Genomic DNA, 27,621 nt, shown 5'->3' on the forward strand with positions numbered 1-27,621 from the left:
GTACTACAACTCTGTACTCACACCAGCGTTGCGCTGAACTGAACAATGGTATGAGTGAAGTGAGGTACGGTTTATACCATGTGGTTTTGTTTCAAAGATGTTCTAAACATTTTCCCTCGCTCATATCCGTCGTTCAAAAATAACATGTCGAATAATATTACAACAGCTGCAGCTATGACTGGGTGTTAAATGTCCTAAAGGCTATATAAGTTATAACTTATAAGTTGTATAAGGCCTATAATATCACAAAACAATACTATAAAAATTAATTTAATATAAACTTTTATTCAATAATCAGCATATTTATTTTAAATGTATTCACATTTCAAAGAGTTAAATTTGTATTTATATAATCTGTTATAATTTATAATTTTCAATATACCTCACTACCAACATTATTCAATTATAAATAATAATTCATCACCCTAAATAAATTAGACAACTTAAAGCAGGACATTAAGACATAACAAGTTGCCACTTTTAAATAATCTTGATTTTAATATAAATAATAATGCCTCATTTCAAAAAATGAAATTAACTATTGAGGATTTTCTTGATATACTTAATGACCAATCGGGAAAAAATTTTATTTTTAAATCTAAGATTTGAAAATGTAATACAAGATACCTCAAAAGTTTGTCTACCTTCATCAACAAAAAAAAATTTCTACAAGAAAGTCTAATTAAATTTTTATAAGCGTCTGAAATACATATTTTTACAACATATTCACTTGATTTCTCATGTACCGATATTCTTATTTTTTTTGTGATTAAAAAAGATGTAGATACATGACAATTTCACTAAATGTTTTTATTTCCTATACACTATTAAATTTTGAAAATATTTTGACTTGTTTTGAGCTGTTGTCGAAATATTTAAAATTTAAAGTTTTTAGTTTTTTTTTCTATAAATATCAATAAAATTTAATTTGTTGGGTCAAAAAGCGTGAAAAATTAATACAAGTCCCTTGATATATTGTTACAATAGCAGATGAAAAATATTAAAACACATAGGCATTTTTTATAATCATTTAAAGTTTTGACAAAATGTATCAAATTGATAATTTACAAATTATTAATTAGTATTTAAAAATGTATAACATGTTCAACTTTTATAGCTAAGGATTGAAAATGTAAAACAAAGTTCCATGTAAATTGGTAAATAAATTACTTTATTCATAATAATATCATCAATTATACTTATTATTATCATAGGCTGACTGACCGTCTTCGCTCAGAATCGTTTTTCGTATACAATGATATTATATCATTGAATTCAAATTTAACACCATTGATTAGACTATTAGAGTGACCCACTTGTAATCTACTGTACAGAAGAGTGATACCCATTTGCCCACCTTTTTTAATTAAATAGTACATTGTAATATTAATTATGTCTTCAAAATCTCAAATCATGTAGTCATTAGTCCGTAGAAATACAATTTGATCTTATGATTGAAATTAAGTTGTTCTAAAACATTTATATGAACTTATGCAAATTAGTTATATGTCCTAACTAGTCTTATTACTATATCAATGTTTAGTTAATTTGGTATTATTTTAAAAATATTTTGTTAACTAAAAACTACTACTTAATTAATCATTAATCAACAATATTTTTTAACAATATTAAGACGTATTTTTTAAGCTAAACAGTAAACAGCTTAATCATTAATTCATAAATCAAAATTGTCAGGGCTTTGGCTTTAGTGTAAACAATTTAAGACACTTAAAATTGAAAATTGTAAATCATCTTCAAGCGCCGAGGCATGAAAGTGGGTTAGAAAGAAGTGTGCGTACAACTTGAAAGCTCCCTCATAAACCCAAAATGTTGCCAAACATTCTTTTCTAAATTACATGTAAAATAACGTCGTTTGTTTGAATTATGGATATGGAGACGCTAAAAGAATTCCTAATATTATATTCGTTCAGGGCTTCAAGCACGGATCCAGAGCAATGATCTGTAGTGGGGGCCCAATAATTTTTTACAACACAAATACAATTAAAATTTATACTTTATTCTTGATTTACATTTTTTTCCCAATATTAGTATAATATTAATGTAATAAATCAATTAATGATTAGGTATATACAGGGGCGCATCCGTGGATACAGAGTTAGGAAACTGTGGGTCAGGACATTTCATGGGGGCACTTATTAAAACCAGATTAGAAATCTATACTTGTGTACTAGGTATATAAAACAAAAAAATTAATTTATACTGTATGTGTATTCGAGGGTCCAAGTGTCTAACTACCCTAGATCTGGAAAGAGGCCAATTTGATCAGCAACTATTAATTGTGGGTCAGCTGACCTCCTGCCCCCCTCCCCTAAATCCACCCCTATTATATATATTAAATAACAAAATCTAACAGTCTTTCCATATTGTCACTTTTTCCAAAATAGTAAATTATTAGTTAAATGTCAATGTAAATTTCCCTCTGAAAATTGGACAAATAATATGTCTTGGGAAGGGGCTGGACCCCTAGCCTCCTAAATTCCTCCCTGGGAATACGTATGCTTATATTATACTCATATACCTATGAATTAAAAGTTTTGAATGTCTTCTAAACCAGTGTTTCCCAAACTGTGGTCCGGGGGCCCCATAGAGTAAGATATACTCTATGGTGGGTACTTAGGGGTACGCGTGTATACCGAATCAGGTCAGCGAATTATTATTATTAATTATTGTTAGGTTACCTAGGTTATTTTGATTGCGGAGTCCACAGTTATTTTTACTATGCTCTAAGCCCTAAAGGCTCCAGAGGAGGAAAAGTTTGGGAAACGCTGCTCTAAACAGTAAACAATAATGCTCCCGTTTGACGAATATTGGTTATTATTATATTTGTCAATTATTTTATATATATAATTTATATCTAGTATGTAAAATATATATACTTGTTATTTATTAAAAATATTTATAAAGACGTTATTAAAGCAAAATAATAATAAAGCCCCAGGGCATTTAAAAAAAAATAAAAAAAATAGTCAATCATTATAACACCTGGTCGTCTCATTCCGATATGTAAACATTTTGTGTTGTTCAATATTACTCAATATTAGGTACCTAATAATTAAAACTTTAATTAGATTTTGAATTTTGGATTTTATAGAATATAATATTGTAATATATTACTATAATAATTGCCAAGGCTGGGCAAGTTAACGATTTTTTTTAACTCGTTAAGTTAAGTTAATACAAGAAAAAGTAAGTTAAGTTAAGTTAAAAGTTAACTAATGTTTTTTTCATAACTTCGTTAAGTTAAAAATTCATGGATAAAAAAAATTAACTAAGTTAAAATTAACTTAATTAAAAATTTAATTATTTTCAAATAATTTCACAATAATTTCGTTTTTGGTAGGCAAAGGACACATTTGAACACAAAATTTCCACTGACATCCGAAATATCCGCAGGTAGCTGTTTAAAATAATTATTTAAATGCGGCCATTTTGACTCTAGGTCTCTTGACTCGGTCATCATTAATTAATATTATATACAAATAATAACAAAAAACACCACAGTGGAATTAAAACAAATAAATGACTCGAAATCGACGAAATGTCAATCGAACTGCAGTACCGCTCTGCGCACGTCAATGGTCAATGAAGCAATAAGCAGCAAAATAACAACACCGTAATTAAAACTATAAATCGTGGAGTATAAATATTTTCAATATTGAATCAGATATTCAAAAATAATTTTTCCCCATGAGGCATGAGTTATTTTAATAATTTCAAGTAATAATGTATTTCTCGGAATCAGACAGGATGTGTGGTGTATGCGCTAAAATGTCACTATACTAGGTAATGAGTTATGGTTTACAAGAAAACTAATTAAGTACATGAACGTCGAGACCCGTATACAATTATATGAGTACATATAAATATAAATTTATATTAATATTTAATATATAATTTAAATATATAATAATAGTTCAATGTTCTTTTTCATTATATAATATTATGACAATGATAAACATAATATATGATCAAATATTTATATCCAATATGGCTCGTATTCACTATTCGTAATATGTATAATGTATAAAGTATATAGTTATAGTATATACTGTATGTATATTGTATATTTGTATATACATCAATAGACAATAATCACAAATTTATAAATATTAATTATTAATTATTATTACATGCGGGTGGGCATTACTAGTATTACACTGGATACAGGCTAATAGGCTATTTACAAAATTGAAAATACCTATATTATGTCTATTGTGTATATATCAAACTCAATCGGTAATAATTATTATTTATTAACCATAGGTACGTCATTTTCCCATTTATTTTCTATGATATCTAATAATTCTCAAGCCAACAAAATTATAAATCAATGGGTCAAATTTAAAATGTAACTTAATTTTAAGAAATCTGTATAAAATTAACTTGAAGTTAACACGTTAAATATGATAAAAAATTAACTTATTAAGTTAAAATTAAGTTTCCAAAAAAAAGTAACGAGTTACTTAATTTAGTTAATATTAACTTAACGTTTTAACTTAATTTTAATTTTTAACTCGTTAATGCCCAGCCTTGATAATTGCGGTGGTGAGGGGTTTCGACTTTACAGTGTTGTATTCAGACATTCAGTCGACAATATTCGCAAGATAATGCCATAATAGCAGCGCCATCTGTATGCTTTGTTTCGATTCCACGTACGCAAGAACCACAGACTAATGCACACGACTAACGATAAACTTTTGTCAGTAGATGACGCTGCCGTATATTATTTTAGTTTTTCACTGGATGTTTTTCTTCAGATATCCAACTTACCAGTTCCGAACAAGCCGACGCTGTTTACGGCGATGGTGCGATATCGTTGGGTGTTGGTCATAAATTAACATAACTAACTAACCCAACTCAACCTAACGCAACTACGCATCCCAATCAAATAGGCACTGTGCCTGAGAACAGTTTTTTGCCCAACTATATCGAATAATAATATAATTTAATATTCATATTTCCTGCCACATGTGAGGCGATTCAAAATCTTATGATTGAAAATTAATATATATTTCTATTACCATGTTGATTTAAATCAATATCGTAACGAATTGTTTGCCATAAATTATGTACCTACATTTAGTACCTTATCAATATAATTCATAAATGTATTATTAATGTCATAAATTATTATAATAACACGTCGAGGCGAGCAAAATTGAGACGAGTAGGTAATACTGCAATAGGTATGTTGTATGTACATAATTGTACAATGTACATTGTACTTAAATGGTCACTGTAAGTCCGTAACGGCTTAAGAAGAATCCCAGTAAAAATAGGTCAACTAAATACTTATACTGAGGTAATGATAATTATATCTTAATAATAAGAAAAATATATGATAGGTGTTAATGTGTTATAATGCATGGTACTATTACTATATAATAGGTATTACATAAATTGTTTATATTTAATTAAATTTAACGTGGCCATAACGTTACTTCCCGTCACGCCCATAAGAAATTAATTTAATATTGCGTTGATGGGGTATAACCTAAATGTAATAATTTTGTGTTTGTTTTATTATTTTTAAATTCATTATATTTTAAAATATTATTGAATTATCATACGCATGCAAAAAAGGTTTGTTATTATTTTAACTAATTTTCTAAGCATGGAACTTTTTTTTTGTGGCATCGACGACGCTGCCGGAACTGCTTAAGCATTAAATCGACAGCGCCCACCATCGTTTATTAATTATTTTTTTCAATTAATATATAACAAATTAACAACAATAATTACGATTACATAGCATTTATAACAATTATAAAAAGACCTCTCCCCTCATCAAGCGGCCCTTCATCACCTACAGTTTCAAATCAACCAATATAGCAACAGAGTATTAAAAACCTCGTACAGACCAAAACCGTAAGAGAAAAACTTTTGGAATCAGGCAAAACAAAGGAAAAAATTAAACCAAACGGTTATAAAAATTAATTTTTAAAAATGCAATTCTATTCATAATATTTATTAAAAACTCAACGAATCTCTTAGGTTTAAGGAAGGCATCTTCTTAGATGATGTAGAAATCCCTATTTCATTTTCCCAATTCAATTATTTAATGGAGAACTTCTCTAACAAATCTGTCAATATCCGCTAGGTACTTTAGCGAAGAAATCAACGTAGACGTACCCACTCTCATAAAAATCATTGAAAAGGTAAGACCAATAATAAATTAATAACCGATAGATCAACAAAATCTAAACTAACCAAATTATTCAATTTATTATTCCAAATCATACTTCAATAAAAAAAAATATAGACTGCTGGCCCTTTGCACCGCATGCAGGGTCCATGGCATCAACATCAAACATATTATCACCGAACGTCGTATATTGGTACATCGCCTAGATCAGAGAAAATACTAAGCTCCCGCACTCACTCTCGGCAGCACATAACCAGGTCCTCAACTCAATTTCCGGCTCAATAAAATTCATCATCTCCACCAATCTCCTCAACATGATTTAACATTACTCCCTTATTGTATTGTCAACCAGTATTTAAGTTAACTATTATTATTATAATTTGTACATTATTATAACTTACTTCCAATGTCACCGCGGATTTAATTAATAAAAACAAAAAAAAAATTTAACGACAATTATTTATTATTTGGTTACACTCCGACTGCCAAGGACTATACTTCCCATATATCGATTGCTATAGTAAATATATGTAGTGATGTAGATCCCTGGCAGCCTGAGCGAGTACAGTGTTGGACGTGCTAGCGAGCGGGGGAAAGATAACTACTGGAAGATCTGAAAGATCCCCGTCACCTTCCCACGGCTATCTGTCTCACTCGCTCTTCTTCCTCCTTCGCTGTCATAATTTTTTCCACCATCAGGTAGAAAAGCCGAAACGTTTCTTCGGCGTTCCACAGGACGTTAGCCTTCTCTGCTGGGTCGGCAGAGAGACCCTCGAAGGCCGGTCCGCAAAGGATATTTGACATCTGTCTACTGAAGCCAGTGGACGTCCCAGGAGCATACGGTAGTCCACCATTTATCCGTCCTATTGCGGGCCATTCTAAGTACCTATATACTAATTTGATTTTAAGGCTGGGTATTTTTTTTTATATATATATTTATGTGTTTTCTGTAATATACTAATTGTTTGTCCGACCATTTCATAAGCATTAAAGTCATTAATTAAACATATTTGAACTTTTTGTTGCATGATAGAGGTACTCAACGCAGGCGGCCGGGAAAACAATAGACCTTTGTAGGCTTATATAGTTCAGCAAATCCAATTCCAATTGTGAAATTAGACAAAAAAAGTAACATTTCGGGTCAGCGGCCCAAATTATTATAATCCTGGTGCTCGATCGCAAGCGATGGGTCTATCTGGGCCTGGGTAGACCTTTCCTAACCTTACATACGGAAAGAATAAAATCAAACCATTTCCAACGGTAAAAAACGACAATACAGGAAAAACGTTCACACCTCGTAGAAATGTAAAATACTACTAGTTTCTGTTAAAAATAAAAAAACTTTATTTATGATAGTATGTATATGTCGTATTGATCTCCAATTTATAAATAAACTTTAAAATACTCACAACAATATTTGTTAATATTTAGTGTTTAGACATTTATAATAATTTCTAAAAACAAGATTATTTAAATCGGAGTGACACATGGGTGTAATGTGATTTGTGATCTGTATAAGGTCATCTCTCAAAGAAAAAAATGTTTATTAAAATCTGACTATTTCACGAGATTTTCCTGTGAAGCAAATTTATTGTTTTACTAAAAAGTAAAAACATGACTACCTACTCCGAATGCCTAATGGTTTTTTTCCACTATGAATTTTAGCTTGATCCGGTGACTATATTGTGATGAATATTTAACTATAAATTAAAAGTATTATTTATGAGTTATAGCTATAGTTAGTTGTATGAATACGAATGGCCATAATACATTTATAACGATTATTTTTCAATTCCATGTTGTCATGATCATGAAATATATTATGCGAGACCTTGTCATAATCAGCAAGAACGTATTACCATTGATTATACATACTATGTAGTAGGTATTACGCGTATAACGTCCGTGATAATCAGACATTCAGTAATCACAGTAATTATTTATATTATAATACGTAATATTGCATGAAAATTTATACTTAAACATCCTGGCAACACCACTGCCTTTGATGCTCCGCCACTGATTAAAAATACTTAAGAGTGTATAAAGTTAATAAAATAAAATTGTTAATATATGTGAACTATGTTATTTATATTAAATAAATATTTAATTAATAAATACGTTTTTACTATCTAATAAGTATATTGAAAAATGTAAAGGTATATTATAATAAAAGGTGGGTAAGTGGATGTCGCTCTGCTATACAGTAGGTTACAAGTGGGTCACTTTGTATTGTGCACATATTTTTCCTTCAAATCAAACGATTTAAATTTCAGCACGACCGTAAGCAAAAGCGAAAAAGTCCATGGGCTACCCCACAAGTCACACACGACCACCACACGGACGCATCCAGTTTCCGGACGGACGTTCGCCTTAAACCAAATGGTCAACGAATTTTGTAATACCATCCATTCTCAGTGAAGTGGTCAACTACGACAAGTCAGCAATACACGGAAACGAAATATTTCAAATAATGATATTATTATTATTATTATTATTGTAATTACCTCAAAACGCGACTGAATTATTTTTATTTTAAGTTTTGTTATACGGACAATTCAGAACAATATAATATGGATTAGTTATTATTTATTAACTATTGAATCTGTGTTAAATGTATTTTGGATTCCTATTTAAGTATGAATGTCAAGCTAACCGTTACGGCGTTACAAATGAGTACAATGTTGATATCGGATGTGATAATTAATTGTTTATTAATTCGTAATGTATATTACCGCATATAATAATAACGTGTAATCTTGTTTACACCTTAACGAAGAAGTTATAGCGTTTTACGTTTTCTAAGAGGATGTCAGCGCACTGTTAGTTTTCTCTCTCTGGACCATACGCAACACGCAACATAGACAAGACGTATTCATACCAAATATTTTTTTATGTTTTACATAATTTAAACTTTAAAGTAGATATATATTGTACATTACACTGTTCATATGAATAAGGTTAACATTACCCGGTTAATATGTAGGTATATTACCCGTATACGCGGATAAATCTTACACAATATTACGGGGACGCAATATGACATTATTAGGGATGCATTCGAAATAATATTGTGAATTCGAATTTATATTATATAATATATAATAAATATTTGTAGAGAGAGAACCATGAGTGTATATAACGTGCGCGCAGGTTTTCCATTCAAACATTTCGAGAATAAACAATAAATATACCCTCGTGATACGGAATTATTAAAAATTTCCAGATAAGTATTGATGAATTTTGTCGAAATGTGAACTTTTAATGCTTATGTAAAAAAAATTCGAATTATGCATCTTTAATATTTTTCAACTGCAGTTACAACAACTTATGAGGAATTTTGTATTATATTTTCAAACATTTTGATGCAACTAAAAAATGTATTAACATTTATAAAAAAAAAAATAAACTTTAAATGTTTATAAATAACTAAAAACTAGTCAAAATATTTTTTAAATGTTATCATGGATATGAAATGATAAATTTAACATTTGGTGAAAATTTTTTGAATTAAAAATAAAATAAAATAAGAAAATTGTTAGATGAAAAATTGGGTGTCGTAAACAATTGAATTTCAAACGCTCTTAAAAAACTAATTTGACTCTCCGCCCTCTGGTAGACATTTTGTTTTTTGTTATAAGTAGACAAACCTATGCATTTTTTGTATTCGATTTTCAAATCATAGATATAAAAAAGGTGGATAAGTGGATGTCGCTCTGTTGTACAGTAGGTTACAAGTGGGTCACTGTAATGGATGGTGTTAAATTTGAATTCAATGATTTAATATCATTGTATAAGAAAAATGATTCTGAGCGAAAACGGTCAGTCAGCCTATGATATTACCAAGTATATTTGATGATATTATTGTGAATAAAGTAATTTATATATAACCTATTTACGTGGAGCCTTGTTTTAAATTTTCAATCCTTAGCTATAAAAGTTGAGCATTTTATAAATTTTTAACTACAAAATAATTATTAAATTTTAAATTTGATAAATTTTGTCAAAATTTGAACTTCAAATGCTTATAAAAAAAATGTATGCCTATGTATTTTTAATATTTTTCAACTGCTATTGAAACAATATATCAGGAGCCTTGCATTAAATTTTCACACTTTTCTACCCAACAAATGAAATTTTATTGATATTTATAAAAAAAAAAAAACTAAAAAAATTAAAAAATGACAATGTCCGTAAACAGCTCAAAAAGAGTAAAATTATTTTAAAATTTTATCATGTATAGAAAATGCTAATATAAACATTCAGTGAAATTTTCAAGTATCTACAGTCGTAATTACGACAAAATAAGAAAATCGCTACATGAGAAATCAAGTGAATATGCACTGTTGTAAAAATATGAATTTCAAACGCTCATAACAATTTAATTAGACTTTCTTGTTGACATTTTTTTTTGTTGATATAGGTAGACAAACCTATTGTACCTACGATAAACTATGAAGATCAAACATTAAAAAACATTTTATCTAGGTACATCGTTGGGTACACACTATACACTACAGCGTATACCAAGTACCAACCTGGCAACCTAAGACGGGCTAGGACTTGGAGTGAAGAAGTTAAATATAAAATAATCCACGTAGGTCGTAGAATATAATACTGTGTTTGTATAGTGAATACTGAATAGTGAGTAAGAGAACATGTGTCAGTGTCACGTAGTCATGTTCATGTATACTGTATATAGTGTATAGTACATTAGTAGGTACTATATATTATATAATATTCTATAATATACTATAGTTAGTATTTAGTAGTAAGTTACACATAAAAAAAACACAGAATAAAGTACTAAAGTAGTACTCTGTCTACTCTAAGTCTCGAACACGGAACACGGATGACGGATGCCAGCTGATGTATATATTGGGTACTCGAACGTGTATTGGTCGACGCAGTGCGTGCCTGCGCCGAGAGGTCATGGAACAAGAATAATAATAACATACTATTATCATATTTTGTTCGTGCCGCCATCAAAACACTCGAAACTAAAAATTACAAACGAGTATCCGACTTAATGATTCATTTTTATTTTGAGTTATGACTTATGACCAGACAGTAAATACTAAATATTAACGACCAATGATAAACGTAAAACATTCGTCATTTGATACTTCGTCCGACACTCAGTAGTCAGTTGGCTGGAATTCTTCACGGCTCTAGCGTCCCGTACAATATACATTTATTAATTATTACTTCGCTTTCCGTTTTCCCCGTAACCGTAAACACTACGACTACACGATGATTTCATTTGAAGTTGACGAAGTTTTGTTCAGAACGTACGTGTTTTACACGGCCATATTAGTACTGAAAGTACTCGCAATGGCCCCACTGACGGCCAAACAACGTTTCGCAAAAATGGTAATTGAAATAATAATATGTAAAATATTATGATAATCCATACTTAACAGTCATGGCCCATAGGTGATGGGTATTTAATATTAAATCATGAACTAAGATCTTAGTTCATGTATTAAATCAATACGATGCATACCAACAGTTGTTTATATTATCACAATTATTGTACTATTATTATACCTACCATTATACTATAATATTTTTCTTGGAGATACCTATTAAAGATGTATTATACTAGTTACACTATACGTTAATACCTACCTACATTGTATACGATTGACTGTAAATTTTATTGAGAAAAAGAAATGCTTAGTGTACAATGATATCGTATATTTTGTATAGGTAATAACTAATAAGTATTAGACAAGTATAGGTATTTTCTACTTCTCTTGTTACCTAATATTGAAATTTATTATTTATAATTTATCAATATAAATTACTTCATCTACCATTGTGTGAGAATACAATACTATTCAATACCTATTTCAAGATTTATATTGCAATTATAATAATTATATGCACCTACATTGAGTATTTTAATGTCTTTTGCTAAAAATAATGAAATGCTAATACTTTTATGGTAGTATATTTTACATTAATATATTATTTACTATTTGTTTAAAAATATTAACTTTATTTCCTCACAATAAATAATGAAATTTTGTTTTGTTAGTGATTAGTCTGCAAAATATTGAGCAAAATAATAATTAAATCTAAAGAATTGTTTTGTTTTCTTTAAAAAATGGATAGTAATTAGTTCTAAATACATCAATAATTAGTGTATTATAATACAAAAATATAAATATAATATAGGAACATGCTAATAGTATTAGTTATTATATCTCATACCTATAATAACATTAGAGTTAATTCAAATCTTATAGAGTAGGTGTAGTCATTGGTTGATTCTTAAAATAATAGTTTAACCATTGTTTTTAGATAATTCATTTTATTTACAAACCAATTTCGTTTTAAGTGTTTCAAATGTTAAGTACCATAGATAATTTGTGTATTTTTAAATTTAATTTATTAACATGTAAAAGATAATGTATGGATTTTAAGAGGAATTTTATAACCAAATGAATGTTGATATGTAATCTGTTAATTTAGTAATAATCAGTTAACATATAGTTCCATTCACACACTAATTTATTTAATAGTTTAAAACTACATAAATGTGTAATAACTACTTGTTATGCATAATTTGAAAAAATACATTTTGATATAAGTATAATTAGATTAACATATTTAAAATCGTTATTCATAGAAAAATTATAACTAGCTATAAATAATAATAACTAGTTATTTTGTTTGATAGGTATTCGCTAACCCTGAAGATGCAAAAATGAATTCAAAATCTAAAGTGAAGTATGATGATGCTGATATTGAAAGAGTCAGAAGGTATATTATTATAAATTTCATATATTACTTATGTATATATATAATATTATATTTAAAATCAAATTTTTTTTTTCAGGGCTCATCTCAATGATTTAGAAAATATTCCACTATTTATTATTGTATGTTTTGGATACTTATTAACGAGTCCAAATGCATTTATTGCTACCAATTTAATAAGATTGTTTGTAGCAAGTAGAATAATTCATACAATAGTTTATGCTGTGGTCGTTTTACCTCAACCGGCCAGAGGTTTATCATGGTTTGCTGGATTCGCAACAACCGTGTATATGGCTGTTCAAGTTATTTTAAGTTTTGTTTAATATTATTGTATACAAAATATATAAAAGCTCATTATTTTATTATTAATCTTCTAGCGTTTTCATTTGTATAATATCCCACTGCATACAAATTACAAATCATACAATTGATAAAGTAAATTTACTATTTTTATTGTGGTATTTTAAATTTTAAATTTCATTTGAATAATTATAGTAATATCATTATCAGATAATGTATTTAATTTTTTCAATTTGTTAAAAACAGTACTAATTTTATACTTTATACTGTATTCCATTGCTCAGTTTGGGCGTTATTTTAAATGTGTGGTTATTTATCTAATAATTGCTTTAATAATAATATTAGTTATTACTTATTATCATTATGAACAGCTCTGAAAGAATTAATTTTAATTTTTGCAAATGTCATCATAATAGTCACATACTTGCTAGCCGCTAGGACATATGACAAAAGCCCAAAGGTACTATCCACCACATAGTTATGTTCTATAGCCCATGCGACCATGCCCTTTACAAGGTTTAAATTAAGAAGGACACTTTAAATTGTATTTATTATATTTTATTATTTGTATTTTGTACAACTAAGACCTAACATAAGTGTTGACTAGTTGACTTCCAAATAAGCGATTTTAAATTTTCAATATTTTTTATCCTTTTTTTAACACACATTAACTCACATTTTTAACCAAGCTTACTTTAATATTGACAGTCCTAAACCTGTACAATTGAGAAGGAAAATGTGTGTAATTCGACGGGAACCCAATCGGCTCAACTTACTAAAACTTTTTTCAAACGTGAACCAATTAGGCACGTAACCTCGTGGGGTTGGGGCTCTGGAATATATTTATAAAAATAATAGGTAATAATAATAATAACATAATGACATGATGATCGATAAGTGATGAGAATTGAGGGATGCTACCTATAACCTATTTATAATAATAGACTATTATAATTTATAGGGCTTCATTAAAAAGTTTTATTTACATGTTTAAAACCTGTTTTTTTGTTTTAAACAAAAAAAGACTCATCTTTAAAAACGTGTATATAAGATATTATCTATGTATTTTCGCTGCAATGTTATTAAATCCAGCGTAAATTTGAATTATTCTATATATTTTTATTAAAATGTTTTAAAATACCGGTTTCAGTGAACTGTTTTGACAATTGCAATTTATTACCTACCTCTTGATAAAATACTGTAATTTTGATTGGTTACTCTTTATTGCTCTACCTAGTTCATAATATAAATATAGGGGTATATTATTTAGTTAAAAATAGTCAAAGGCTGTCAGTTTTCTAGTTTTTTTCATATTTTTGAATTTAACAGTGACAACTTTAACAGTCAGTGTATTTACTTTTTCTTTATTTCCATTGCTGGTTTTTTTATATTTTTGAATTTAACAGTGACAGCATTAGGTACTTGTAAAATTTTAAGCAACATAACTTAGAAAGATCAAGAATGTTATTAAAACATCTAATGAACTAGAGTTTTACTATAAAATGTAAAAGGTAAAGTTAAGTATGTTTATTCTGCTGTCTTACTGTTTAAACTTCAAGATACCGCCAGTTCGTAATTTGTTTTACAGTTAAATTTAAGTCAAATTCTTTAATAGATAACAAAATATATTAAATCGGCTGTAAAAGAACAATATCTTTACTATAGTATATTATCTACCTAATCATAATTTAAAAATATGGTATGATATTAAAAAATCCAATTATTGTACTCTCTCTCTCTATGTTTAAACAAAAATTAATATCACATATGTTTGTGAATCAATTACATTGTCCTGTAATACTTGCAATTTGCAAATAGTTTTGATGGTTGATATTTGTTGATATGTTGATATGTTAATATTCAAATGCATCAAAAGTATATTTTGAAACATATATTTTATTAATATCGTAACTGACTCAGTTTAAAGACATATTAAAAATGAATACACTAGTATTGTTATAATACATTAACTTAAATAAAATTATTGCATTATAAAATTTAATACATTTTTTTCAGACTTTCCCGAGAATATTACTAAATACCCGAGGATATTTGTCACAATTGAATGATAATGGTTTTAGTAAAAGTCCATTATTACCTTCTGACCTAAATGAGTTCATTTTATATTCTGTTTATGGTCCAGGAAAATATTTTCCAAAATGAGTTGTTAGTTTAGTGAAAATTATTAATTATTTTGTAAAAAATGTAGGTATCTAATCATTTTAGATGGTCGAGTTTAGAAATGCAATGCAACTTGAATTAAACTTGTGTTTTAATAATCGATGAATGTGAAGTTAAAACTAAAGAAAATTTTTCACATTTTAATAGTTCTCTGCCATTGTTTTCAAAGTATACATTTTTACCACCTATTGAAGTTGAGCTACTCTCAAGTTGGTGTACTGATCATGGTAATTATTAGGTAGTGTTATTAAAAAAATTTTAATTAGATTTTTGGCAAAAAAAAAATGATAATTAGAAAATAGCCTAATAAATAGTTATATAATTATTTTTCAATAGATATTAGATACCGACACAACCACTGCAATAAAATATTTTGTTATTAAATACGAGTTATTCAAAAATATTATATTGTACTGTGATACAAAAATGAACCATGGTAGAACGGTCGAATTTTGAACAACAAAATGTCGATTAGTGGTGACAAAGTCCATGCTAACTAATTGGACCATGGTAGTCCATATTTTATTTACATAATCACTTTCCAAGTGAAGCATGAGTATGAGATATTTAATCAATGGTTATTGATAATAATAACTAATCTAATAATAATATTAGATGTAGTGTTCAGTATACTTAGATAGTTTTTGTAAATTATTTATATTGATAGATCAATAGTAATTGTAAACATTTGCAAATCATGTAAGCCCTCAAATCTACGTAAGTACTTAACCCATATCTATAGTCATATTATCCTTATTTCTTAGTAGTTACCTACACAAAGTTATATAACTCAAAGACTACTAATAAAAAATAATATATGCTGAATTATTAATAGTATAAAAAGGGGGATTCTTATTTGAAAAACCAAAGTTTGTATTGTTACAGCATGATCATTAAATGGTACAAAAAATCTTCAAGTGTATTTAAAAATTCCAAAAATAAGAATTTGAATATATGTATAATTTAAGCATACAAATAGTGTGAGCATGCTTAAAAACACCCTGTATAATATTAACGCGAAGCCTGACGCGGGAAATAATTCGTTTGATAAACTATGAAACTATTGAAAACTACTGAAATCTGAAACTACAAAATAATAAATAATTATTATTAATTACACAGAATACAGAAATGAAATTATATTTCTATAATAGAATTTTAACTTTAAAGGCAAATTCATAAGTTATAAGCATAATATTATTGAAGTAAGCTTTCAAAAGTATGCAATATTTGTATGATCGCTGAATCCAACAGCGGGGCCCTCGTTACCTCGTCCGAGCCCATTGTTTTTTAAGAAAAGAGATAATAGTTAGGTTTTAGCTGCAGTTGTTCAATTAATCCCAAAAAAAACCTCTCCCTACTTGTTACTTGACACTTGTACTATTATGCCCTACTTACACTATAATATAGGTAAGCATCTTGCAAAGAAAAATTACGTAAGGTTAAATATTTTGATAAATACTTATATACACCAGGAACACGCTAAGCAAATAAAATAATTTACAAGATCCTAAAAAAAAAAGAGAGGCCTCGGCCGCTTTCGCCAGGCCGATACTGAGCATAACCACGACGGCATGGTATTTTTATTAAACAAGAATAAATAGAAAATAAATTTAATTAAAAAAAGTATTTAAAATGCCATTCAAATACTTCAAAATAAAAAGTATTAAAAAAGTATTCAATAAGGAAAATTGTATTTTAATAGTTTACAACACTGCATGATAATTTAACGATTAATTAATTGCTTAATAAGTAGGTAACTTAATAGTAACTCAAACTCATAGTAGATCTATTTACAGTGACGTGTTAAGGGGAGGGGCAAAGGGGGCAATTGCCACCGGGTGCCATAGTTTTGTAAAAGTAAGGGGGCGCCTTTATTTGCGCCTAATATGCTACCTGTGGCTCAAATTGTAGGGAAGGGGCGCGAATTGCCCCGGGGCGCTGAATTGTTTGACACGGCTCTGTCTATTTACAACTATATTTTATTCTTTGGTTGTACTCAAAGCAAGCAACTTATCTTAACACATTGACGGACAATCATGAAAAAGTACTGCTGCAGCTTGTAGATGCCAGGGGACATTTTTGAATTCATATGTAATAGTACTGTTATAGCAGTTCACGAAAACCGACCAAAAATGGACACTATTATTGCTAAAGTAGTAGTTTTTTCAATGGTATCATATATTCATATATTCATATGAGAGACTACTGTCCATATACATCATTAAGTGACATTGGTCACTGACAAAATAAAGCAAATATAATTTAAAAAAATTATTGATTATATCTTTTATAAAATCGATTAATACAATTGATTAATTTAGGCATGCTTTTTATAATTAGGTATTTATAATCCTCACTGTCCCTCAATGTGTTAATGTGGTATCCCCCCAAATGACTTTTTTAAAAAATTGGAAAACTATATTTAAGTAGGTACTTATATAACTATTCTTAAATATTATTATTTATAGGTACCTACTATAGTATATTTTTTAGAAATAATACATAAAATCCCGACTCCCTTATGCTATAATAGCTGTACGCTTTGGCCGGTATTATTATTAAAATTAAAATTAATTTGATAACAGCAGCTGCCACTATTTTTTTCTACTACACGTGCGTGAAGAACTGGCCCTCACAGCTGCTTAACTTCCTAGCTAGATAGCGCTGCCATATAGATTTACAATGATGATGGTGATGTGGGGTTAAAGCTCAATTGGGGTACTTTTAGGAACATATTTTATTGAAGGGCTTCAGCCCCTGCACAAATGTTTGGGCTAGTAGCTAGTTGCACCACTAAATATGATAAATGGGCGGAATAAACATTAAAATTGTTTGAATTACCAATTGAGTTTAATATAAAAATGTATATAATGTAATATGTATGAATATACTTATATACATCTAAAAATTAACAAAATTAAAGCAAAATGCTCGAAACCGACAAATAAAAACTTTAAATTTTCAATTCTCTGATGCACAAAATAAATTTGTACTTAAAAGGCATTGCCATGAACTTCCATAAAATAATGCATTTTGCAATTATCCGGGGCCTATTTATTGCCTATAGTTGTAACTTTACCTATATATACTTATACAAGTACTTATATAAGTATTTAAAGTTTAGTTGATCAGATTGGATCAGGCGCGTTCCTGAGGGGGGGGGGGGGGGCGATCGCCCCCTCCCGTAAGTCGTGAGATATTCTGTTTTTGCTAATAGATAAATACATTTTATAAATTTTGTTAATTGTTAAAAGCGGTATTCAAGACTAAAATCTCCTCCCCCAGGAATTGACCTGAAGACGTCCCTGGAGTGGTTCGTATTGGTGCATTACCAAGATGTACTAACATACTAAATAGATATAATAACAAACCGTTAAAAATAATAATAATTTTATTATTATTATGTACCACTAGTACCAGCCCTGGGGATATAACATGACATCGGCCCGCACGGCCGCACTGCTATGCAATTGATCAGTAGCACAGTGGCACAGTCCACCCTTGTATATTTCAGGATATAATATATTCCAACTTCACCCAATCATAAAAAAACTATTGTGGATTTACGTTGAATTTTTTTGTTTAATTACCTACAACTCATGTGGAAGTGGAACATTGTAATACATTTTCAGTTTTTTCGACAGTTGAAAAAAAAATTCTAATGGATATTAAAGAGTCAACATATTTTGAAAATTATATCATTTATGGAAAATGGTCATATTATTTTTGACATTTGGTGAAAATTTGAAATAACTATTTACTGTTATTAGTTTTTTTGAGTTACACCGAAAAAGTTTGCATACAATTTTCCACATATTTTTCATTTTTTTTTATTTTCACCGATGCTTTTGAAAACGACTAGGAACTTTTACGTTTGACCTCCCCCCATCCCAAAGTACCTACTAAATTCACAGAAATAAAACCACATCATTGTAAAATCGATACATCTTTGAATCTTTCGCTACGATATTCAAAACTAATGTATAATAGGTATTCAAAATCATTTAGTCCCCCTCTCGTAACAAAAAAAAAAATCCTGGCTTTCTTCCTTTTTCATCGATCAGAATTGTTTTTCGTATAAGGTAAGGCACCTACAGGCTATAATGATTTATTGAAACGAAATACTTAGATAATTGTTGGATTCGAACCGACTATACAGCAGAATCAAGGTCTCCCGTTGGTTTTTTATAAATTGTTTTAAAATAATAATTGTCCGGTTGACGTTCACAAACCACTTCAAGGAAAATAAGAAATATACATATATTATTCATAGTTAACTTTTTTATGGCATTTTGGACAATACCTATTCATAAAGGAAAATAATATTAGGTAGGTACAATTATTTTTTTATTTGTTTTTAGTGGGGAAACTGGGGATTAAATCCTTTTTAAGACAAGATACGCCTTTGAGGGCTAAGCCCTCCACCCCGATTTCCGCAAATGCAGCCGTATTATACGTATTGTGCATGTTGTATAGGTACCTACAGGCTACAGATTGTTTATATAAAAATTTCAAATAAAGGGGGAAAAAATCTTTACTTTTATCTATGATGATAATGGAAAGTACCGGGCGGTGGCGGTCGCGGTGGCCTGATTACGGCGTTTGTTCGCATTATCATTTTGGACTTTGGCCGAACACTGTTTGTGATAAACGTTTCAAAATCGTATAAATCGCAATGAAATAGGAACATCATTGATAGCATTGGTATTCGTAGTATTTTGCAATTTGCATCGATTTCTCTCGCGACTCATACGACTATACGAGTTACTTACGGTGGAGCGGTGAACGAATGAATTACCGTTCTGCGCTGCGTACTCAAATCCGGTATTACCGTTGCGACTTGCGAGTTGCGACAGTGGTCGTTCAGTCGTTACTCGTTAGCATTCCGACGCGCACGTAGAACGCCGAGACACGTCGACGCGGGCGTCGCAGTATCGCACTCAGTCGCAGTCGATTCGCGGTATTCACGTAGTTCTTATTAACCGTCATCGAGTCAGGTCTTCGTCAGTCGTCTACACGTTCGGACATTGCGCAGCTCCGGGCGTCCGTACCCCGGAAGATGAGTGAACAAGCGGAAAACAAGCCCGTGAGGGTCTGGTGCGATGGGTGGTGAGTACACTTTTCTCGTTTAACTATTACGCATATTAATGTTAATAATTATTTTGTTTTCGGTTTTTCGTCCGTCATACAGTTTTGACATGGTGCACTTTGGTCACGCAAACTCGCTACGACAAGCCAAAGCGTTGGGACATTATCTGGTCGTAGGCATACACACCGATGACGAAATCACCAAGCACAAAGGTCCACCGGTTTTCACAGAACAAGAGAGGTAGCTAGCTAATCACTTATCGATCATGTGTCTATTACGTTATGTCACTGCTGAATTTTTAAATGTAATGATTGCCAAGTAGGTCGGTGTAAATTTAAAAACTTTATTGCCTACAACTGTTTGTTACTTCTGTTTGTTGAGTTGTTATCTTCTTAATATACTAATAAAATATTTATCTTTTTATTGTTAGGACTTGGTGCTGTATAATAATAGTATAAACTAAACACTGTGTTTTGGTCTGAATAACAGTTTATATGTATGTTTAATGGTATTATTTTTACTAGGTAGTTGTTAATTTTTAATGTTATTATTGGATGACACGTATCAATATACTCATTACTCACTAACCGACTAACCTAATATAATATTATTTTGTAATAATTAAGTCAACATTTATAGAGTAGTTATACGCCCCATCTGATCTTTTATATTTTATTTAAATTATCTTTACTAATTCATACACAAAATACCATAACTAAACCTAAGGTATACAAAGAAATAAACCACCAACTTGGTCACAAATCAAATACCTAGTAATTTTTAAGTAATAACATAGGTGGTAAACAAGAAAAAATATGATTTTCGCGTGAAGTACATTAAAAATGTAAAATGCAAAACTATTGCCTATATTGTATAGTTATGCTTTTGTGATAGGTATAACCATACATTCTTTTTTTTATTAACAATTGCAAATAACACTATGATGTGTTGCTGTGTTTTATGTAAATACATTACGTCATTACAAATATATTTATGAAATGCATGTAAGTTTGTGTCATATTATCATAAGAATATATTAATTATTTAAAATAACTTTTAGTCTTTTAGATATTCAATAATGACTGGAATTTAACCTATGCCAATAACCAATTATTTAAAAACAATATTGTAGTTTTTATATATAGTGTATTTACTAAGTAAATTAATATTTTGATAGCTAATAGTAAATTAATTTGTTGATATTGCTATAATGATATAGGTAGCTATTGTTGATATAACTTATTAATATTGTTTGAATAAACAATGAGTCACTGGGGATAATTGTGTAATACCATAAAATAATTAGTACTATGAAGGTGCAGGATTTTTATTAAAATATGAGTACCCAGTAGTGGATCCAGAGTTAGGGAACTGTGGGTCAGGATATTTCAAGGGCCCACTTATTAAAACCAGATTAGAAATCTATACTTGTATATAGAAAGACGCAAGAGTTCTATGCGCGGTTCTAGGACTAAATTTTCATACAGCCAATAATACATTTATAATTAAGTTTTAACTGCGAATAAATACTTAATAATATTAGCAGTAGGTACATTTTTTAATTTTTCAAAAAAGGACATCAGACATTTAAGTATGGCAGTTGTTTGCCCTGCTGCACGCTAAAACCGCTACTGCAAGAGCATCAGTAAAAAAGTATTGCTAAGTGGTGGTCCCCTCCCATACCCAATATGAAAAATAAAAATGAATATGTTTTGTCTATGAAATAACAATTATATTATATTATGAGGCAAAATACATTTATGTTATCTATCTTTCAAAATAAATTATTAATGCATGGTAAAATTATATTCAGGTCCAAAATGGTGAGAGCCATAAAATGGGTTGATGAAGTAGTAGAAGGTGCTCCTTACGTTACAAATCTCGAAACTTTGGATCAACATAATTGTGACTTTTGTGTTCATGGAGGTAAACATTTTATTTTAATTTGAAAATATAATTTTTTAATTATTACGGATGTGTTTTGTAGATGATATAACAGTTACAGCAGATGGAGTTGATACTTATCATCTTGTTAAAAAAGCGGACAGATATAAGTATGCTAAATAAATAATATTTGTTTTGATAACTGATATCATTGTTATACTAAGATAAATACTATAAATTGTCATACTTTTCTAGGGAAGTGAAACGAACTGAAGGAATTTCAACTACAGATGTAGTTAGTCGTATGTTGTTAATGACAAGACAACATTTTTACAAAGGTGATAAAGAATATGAAGTGGAGAAAGAGCATTCCTCAGTGATGGGTCAAGACAAGGCTGCCAGAAGTCCATGGACCGGATGTTCACAATTTTTACCTACTACCAATAAAATAATTCAATTCAGTGAAGGCATCGAACCTAAGGTAAAAAAAAATTCTGTACCTTGAAATACTTATTTACCACTGTTGTACATTTCAGCCCACTGATAGAGTAGTATACGTTGCTGGTGCTTTTGATATATTTCACGTTGGTCACTTGGATTTTTTAGAAAAAGCCCATCAGCATGGTAATTTCCTTATTGTTGGATTGCACACGGATCCAGTGGTTAACCAATACAAAGGCTTGAATTACCCAATTATGAATTTACATGAACGAGTCTTGAGTGTTCTTGCCTGCAAAGTAATATTTCTCCTCAACAATTTATTAAAACTAATGTATCATTTTACTATTAATTTTTCAGTATGTATCTGAAGTTGTTATTGGAGCACCGTACAGTGTAACGGCTGATTTAATGAAACATTTTCATGTTGATGTTGTATGCCATGGTAAAACTCCAGTAAAAATGGACATAAACGGTGAAGACCCATATGCACTTCCAAAATCGATGAATAAATTTGTGATAGTTGATTCAGAAAATAATATGACAACAGAAAAGATTGTTGAGCGCATTATAATTCATAGGTAAAAAAAATAATGATAAATAATACTACAATATTTTTATAGTTTTATATATAAAACGATAAATAATACTACAATATTTTTAAAGGTTTATATATAAAACAAAGCTACATTATTACATTAAACACAAAGGGTTTTTTTTTCATCGTTCCAAATAAACAAGTATTTCTGAATTACCATTGTGTGGCATTTGTACTAAAAGTTCTAATAATCCTCTTCTCTGGTAGGGTATAATAAAAGATGGGATTTTTTATTCTGTATGTTGTAAACTTGTAACTGTTGAAAGTTATATACAAAGTTGAAACTTCATTAGCAAGATTTTATATTTTGTTACTATGCAAAGTATTACTTACATTTCTTCTCTGATAATTATAATTTATATCTCTAATATAAACCATATTATAGAGTATTGACACATTAAAAATATAATTTCATTGCTGATTGTTAAGTCTAAATAATATGTTTGCAGATTTGATTAAAAATTATAAAAATGTATACACGATTAAAATTAATATGAAACAAGTCTGGTTGATGACCATTGAGTTTTTATTTCAAGGGTTAAATAATAATTATTGGCTATGTTTAGTACGTATTTTTTTTACATATAAAGTGAATTTTGGAGAGCTAAAACGCTCATTGAATTTAAAAAGTTTAAAGTTTGAAAGTTTAAAGTTGGAAGTCATTATAAAACAATTATATTTTTTTTAAGTTTTTACTTTTTTGAATGGCTACGTACATATTAAGTTTCATATTATGAAGCAGAATATTTCTTTGAGAATTTCGATAATATAGAAAAAATTGAATTTCGAATGAGTAGTTAATTAGTTAAATTTACATGAGCGCGGTTGAGTGACACGGGAACTCCACAAAATGTGTATGTGTTGTTTCATTACACCTCATTTAAGATTTAAATTCTTATAAAGTAATAACTAATAACTAATTAATTACACAATTAAAAGTCAATATGTATTGACGTTTTCAGAAAAATATTCTGATTTTAAATGTATACTAGCAATTCAATAAAGTAAATAAAGTTTTGTAATGATTAAAATTTAAAAAAAAAATACTACTAAAAACGTTAAAACTTTCTGGAAACAAGTTTACCTTTAAAAGAAAAGCCCAGTATGGTATGTTTAATGCTATTAAGAAAAAAATATTGCTGACAGGAAACACTATATTAAAAATATGCGAAATAGGTTTCATCTGTAACCAGTTTTTTGCATTTTTAAATTTAAATATGTATGTAACAAGTTATTGAACCATGTTACTGCATAAAAAAACCCATTTCTTTGTATATTGTAGGTGATAAGTCGAGTTTTTGAGGTCACAAATATATTTTAAATTTGATAAATCAATATGCCAAATTGTGCAAATAACTATTTTTTAGCAATTTTAAATACCTAACTGTATTATATAACCTATAATAAATCAAAGTATTTAAAATAAATCACATTAGTGTACTACTAAAGTACTAAGTATATTTAATGATAGTTAAATATTCAATACAAATTTAATATTTTTAGAAATGTACTTATCCAATCTTTTAATATTCATGGAAAAAATCAAACTCTATAATTAATTGTAATTAAGGGGGATTTGATGCTGTGATTTTCTGTCTTTGTGTAACACACGCGTGACATATGATTTTAGATATGTTCTTTGCTAAACTTACCAATTGATCTAATAAAGCGATAAGTATTCCAAAAACATTTTGTCGTAAAGATTACTTGAGATCGACTTTCCCACATTTTTGATATTATTCCCCAAAATTCATAAAAATGTTAAATTAAAATAGAGTAATTAAAAAAATTGTCATATTTCAATTTTTGACAAGTTAAATTCAAAAAATCATAAATGCGAGAATGTCGATCTCAAGTAGACTTGACGACAAATTAAAATTTGTTTTCAGAATTCTTATCGCTTCATTATAGCAATATTATTTGGCAAAGAACACGTCTAAAATCCTATGTTGCATGTGTGTTATACAAAGACAGAAAATCACAATATCGAATCTCCTTAATGTGATAATATAATTATTTAGACTTGATATTTTCTACTTTAAATAAATTAGCAAACTTGATCAAGTATTTATATACATACAAAAATAAAATTAATATTTTTAAAAAATTCAATCGACCAATAGCATTGGATTAACATATAAAATAAAGTAATGTACTAATTTATATTAGTTTTTAGTAAATATATTTTTTTTTTATATAAATATATAATTTATTTACACTTAAAATTGATTCATCATTCATCAAAATATAGTAATTATAATCACTTCAGATAAAAAAAAAAAAATGGGTTCTGTATTCTATATTTTTTGAAATTGTTTAAAATTTATTTAATGATAATCTAAAATATAATAATAAAATCCATAAACTATCATTACTATTATAATTAACATTTAAATATCAATTATTAGTCTAGTATTAAAGTTGTGTGTAGTGTGTGTACTGTGTATATATTAAGTATACATAAAGCATATATATTTGATAAAATAAAATTATAGTATGATTAGTATTTAAACATGTTATTATTAATTATTTAAAGCTGTTGTACTATACAATTTATCTTGACTGTTATTAACTAACTTAAGTGTATATAAAAAGTATTTATATTTAGTTTATGCTATTCAAAATTATAAGATCAACATTTGAAATCATTCTTTGGAAATTAAAATAAATAAATAATATTTTGTTTAACTATGGTAAAACATCATCTCATACAAATAAGGGTATGACAATGTCTTAACAATACAATGGTTTATTTAGACTTGCATCAAAAACAAAATATGTTATAATATAATATTTTATTTTAAACAAATTTTTAATATGTTAGACTGATGAGTATTAATAATTATTTTATTTGCAGTTTATTCAATTATAATTGTTAATACAATTTTTTTATACATTTATTACATATTTTTAATATGTGAAAAAAAATTATAGAATATGTCATAATAATATGTGTAGCAATGTGTTTCTTTTAAAATGATGTACTCTAATGTTATGGTTCCAATATTATATATGCAATGATTTTTTTCATTGATAAACATTGTTTTACTATTGTAGACTCGAGTTTGAAGCTAGGAATTTCAAAAAAGAAGCTAAGGAGTTGGCAATCATCAAACAAATGGAAGACCAGTTAGAAAAAATAAAAGTGGGATCATGCTAGTATTGTTTGAGTTAATTCTTAATTGATCGTAAATTGTGCTGATATTAAATCATGTAATTGGTTATTCATCCAAATAATTTTAATACCATGTTACCAATCAATACATTGATCATTTTCTTCTTTATGTATCTGTATTTGTTGTTTGATTTATATTTATTTATTATTTATTATTATTATTGGCTAATTATACAATACTACAATACCTTTAAACTAATTAATGTTTTTATGTTTTAAAGTATTAAGTACATACCCAAGACCTATTAATTATTATCCATCTGAACCTACCCGGTATTTTTACTATATCCACTGAATAAATTAAATTTGTTCTGTGATACATTAATTATTTGATATTATATAGACGGTGATGGACGTTTAGGGTATTTGGTTTGGTTGGTTAATTTTATTTATTTTTATTAATTTTGTTAAACATTTGTTATAAAATGTAGTGCCAAAAATAATAAACATAAGCATATTGTAAAAAATTACATTACTTACAGAAACATATTGTCTGTTATTTCCATTCCAAATAAAAATAAATTATTTGTATTCCAACTAGGTACAAAAAACTAATTAAAAAAAATACTTAACAACTAATTACATTTTTAATCACTAGGATGTCTGTAATGGATAGCTGCATTTATATTTTGCCCTAAATTTATATAGAGCATAAATATGTTTGTAATTAAATGTACCTTTTATAGCTAACATAAACATTCTTAATAGGTAATCAACATTTTTTAAATCTCTGTTGTCCATTCTTTTAAACTTTGAGTTTGATTTTATTTAGAGCCATAAATGTTAAGTTTATATTATTTCCGGTTGTTTCAAATAGGTGTTTGTTTATCTTAAACACACTAATAATAATTGTATAGAATTACTTCTGTATCTAAATAATTTCTTATATTTGTCTTTAAAATGTAATTACATTTTTATTATATAGCTGATTATTTATAGACTTGTTAAAATGTTGTACTTAGATTCCATGACACAATTTTTATATTTTTGAATTTATTAAACTATACCTTTTTCATACA

At 28.4% G+C, this 27,621-nt stretch overlaps 2 protein-coding genes across 2 annotated transcripts; both read left to right on the forward strand.

Moving 5' to 3' along the window:
* The first annotated feature begins 11,117 nt into the window (after positions 1 to 11,117).
* LOC132947181 (microsomal glutathione S-transferase 1-like) lies at positions 11,118 to 13,303 on the forward strand. Its single transcript, XM_061017392.1, has 3 exons — positions 11,118 to 11,539; positions 12,855 to 12,937; positions 13,014 to 13,303. Exons 1-3 carry the CDS (start codon positions 11,420 to 11,422, stop codon positions 13,255 to 13,257), a joined length of 447 nt encoding a protein of 148 aa, XP_060873375.1. The 5' UTR covers positions 11,118 to 11,419; the 3' UTR covers positions 13,258 to 13,303.
* A 6,752-nt stretch (positions 13,304 to 20,055) lies between these two features.
* LOC132947097 (ethanolamine-phosphate cytidylyltransferase) lies at positions 20,056 to 27,621 on the forward strand. Its single transcript, XM_061017293.1, has 8 exons — positions 20,056 to 20,527; positions 20,610 to 20,747; positions 22,321 to 22,433; positions 22,495 to 22,561; positions 22,647 to 22,872; positions 22,928 to 23,128; positions 23,190 to 23,410; positions 26,485 to 27,621. Exons 1-8 carry the CDS (start codon positions 20,478 to 20,480, stop codon positions 26,585 to 26,587), a joined length of 1,119 nt encoding a protein of 372 aa, XP_060873276.1. The 5' UTR covers positions 20,056 to 20,477; the 3' UTR covers positions 26,588 to 27,621.

This window comes from Metopolophium dirhodum, chromosome 6 (assembly GCF_019925205.1).
Source record: "Metopolophium dirhodum isolate CAU chromosome 6, ASM1992520v1, whole genome shotgun sequence".
Classification (NCBI taxonomy): domain Eukaryota; kingdom Metazoa; phylum Arthropoda; class Insecta; order Hemiptera; family Aphididae; genus Metopolophium; species Metopolophium dirhodum.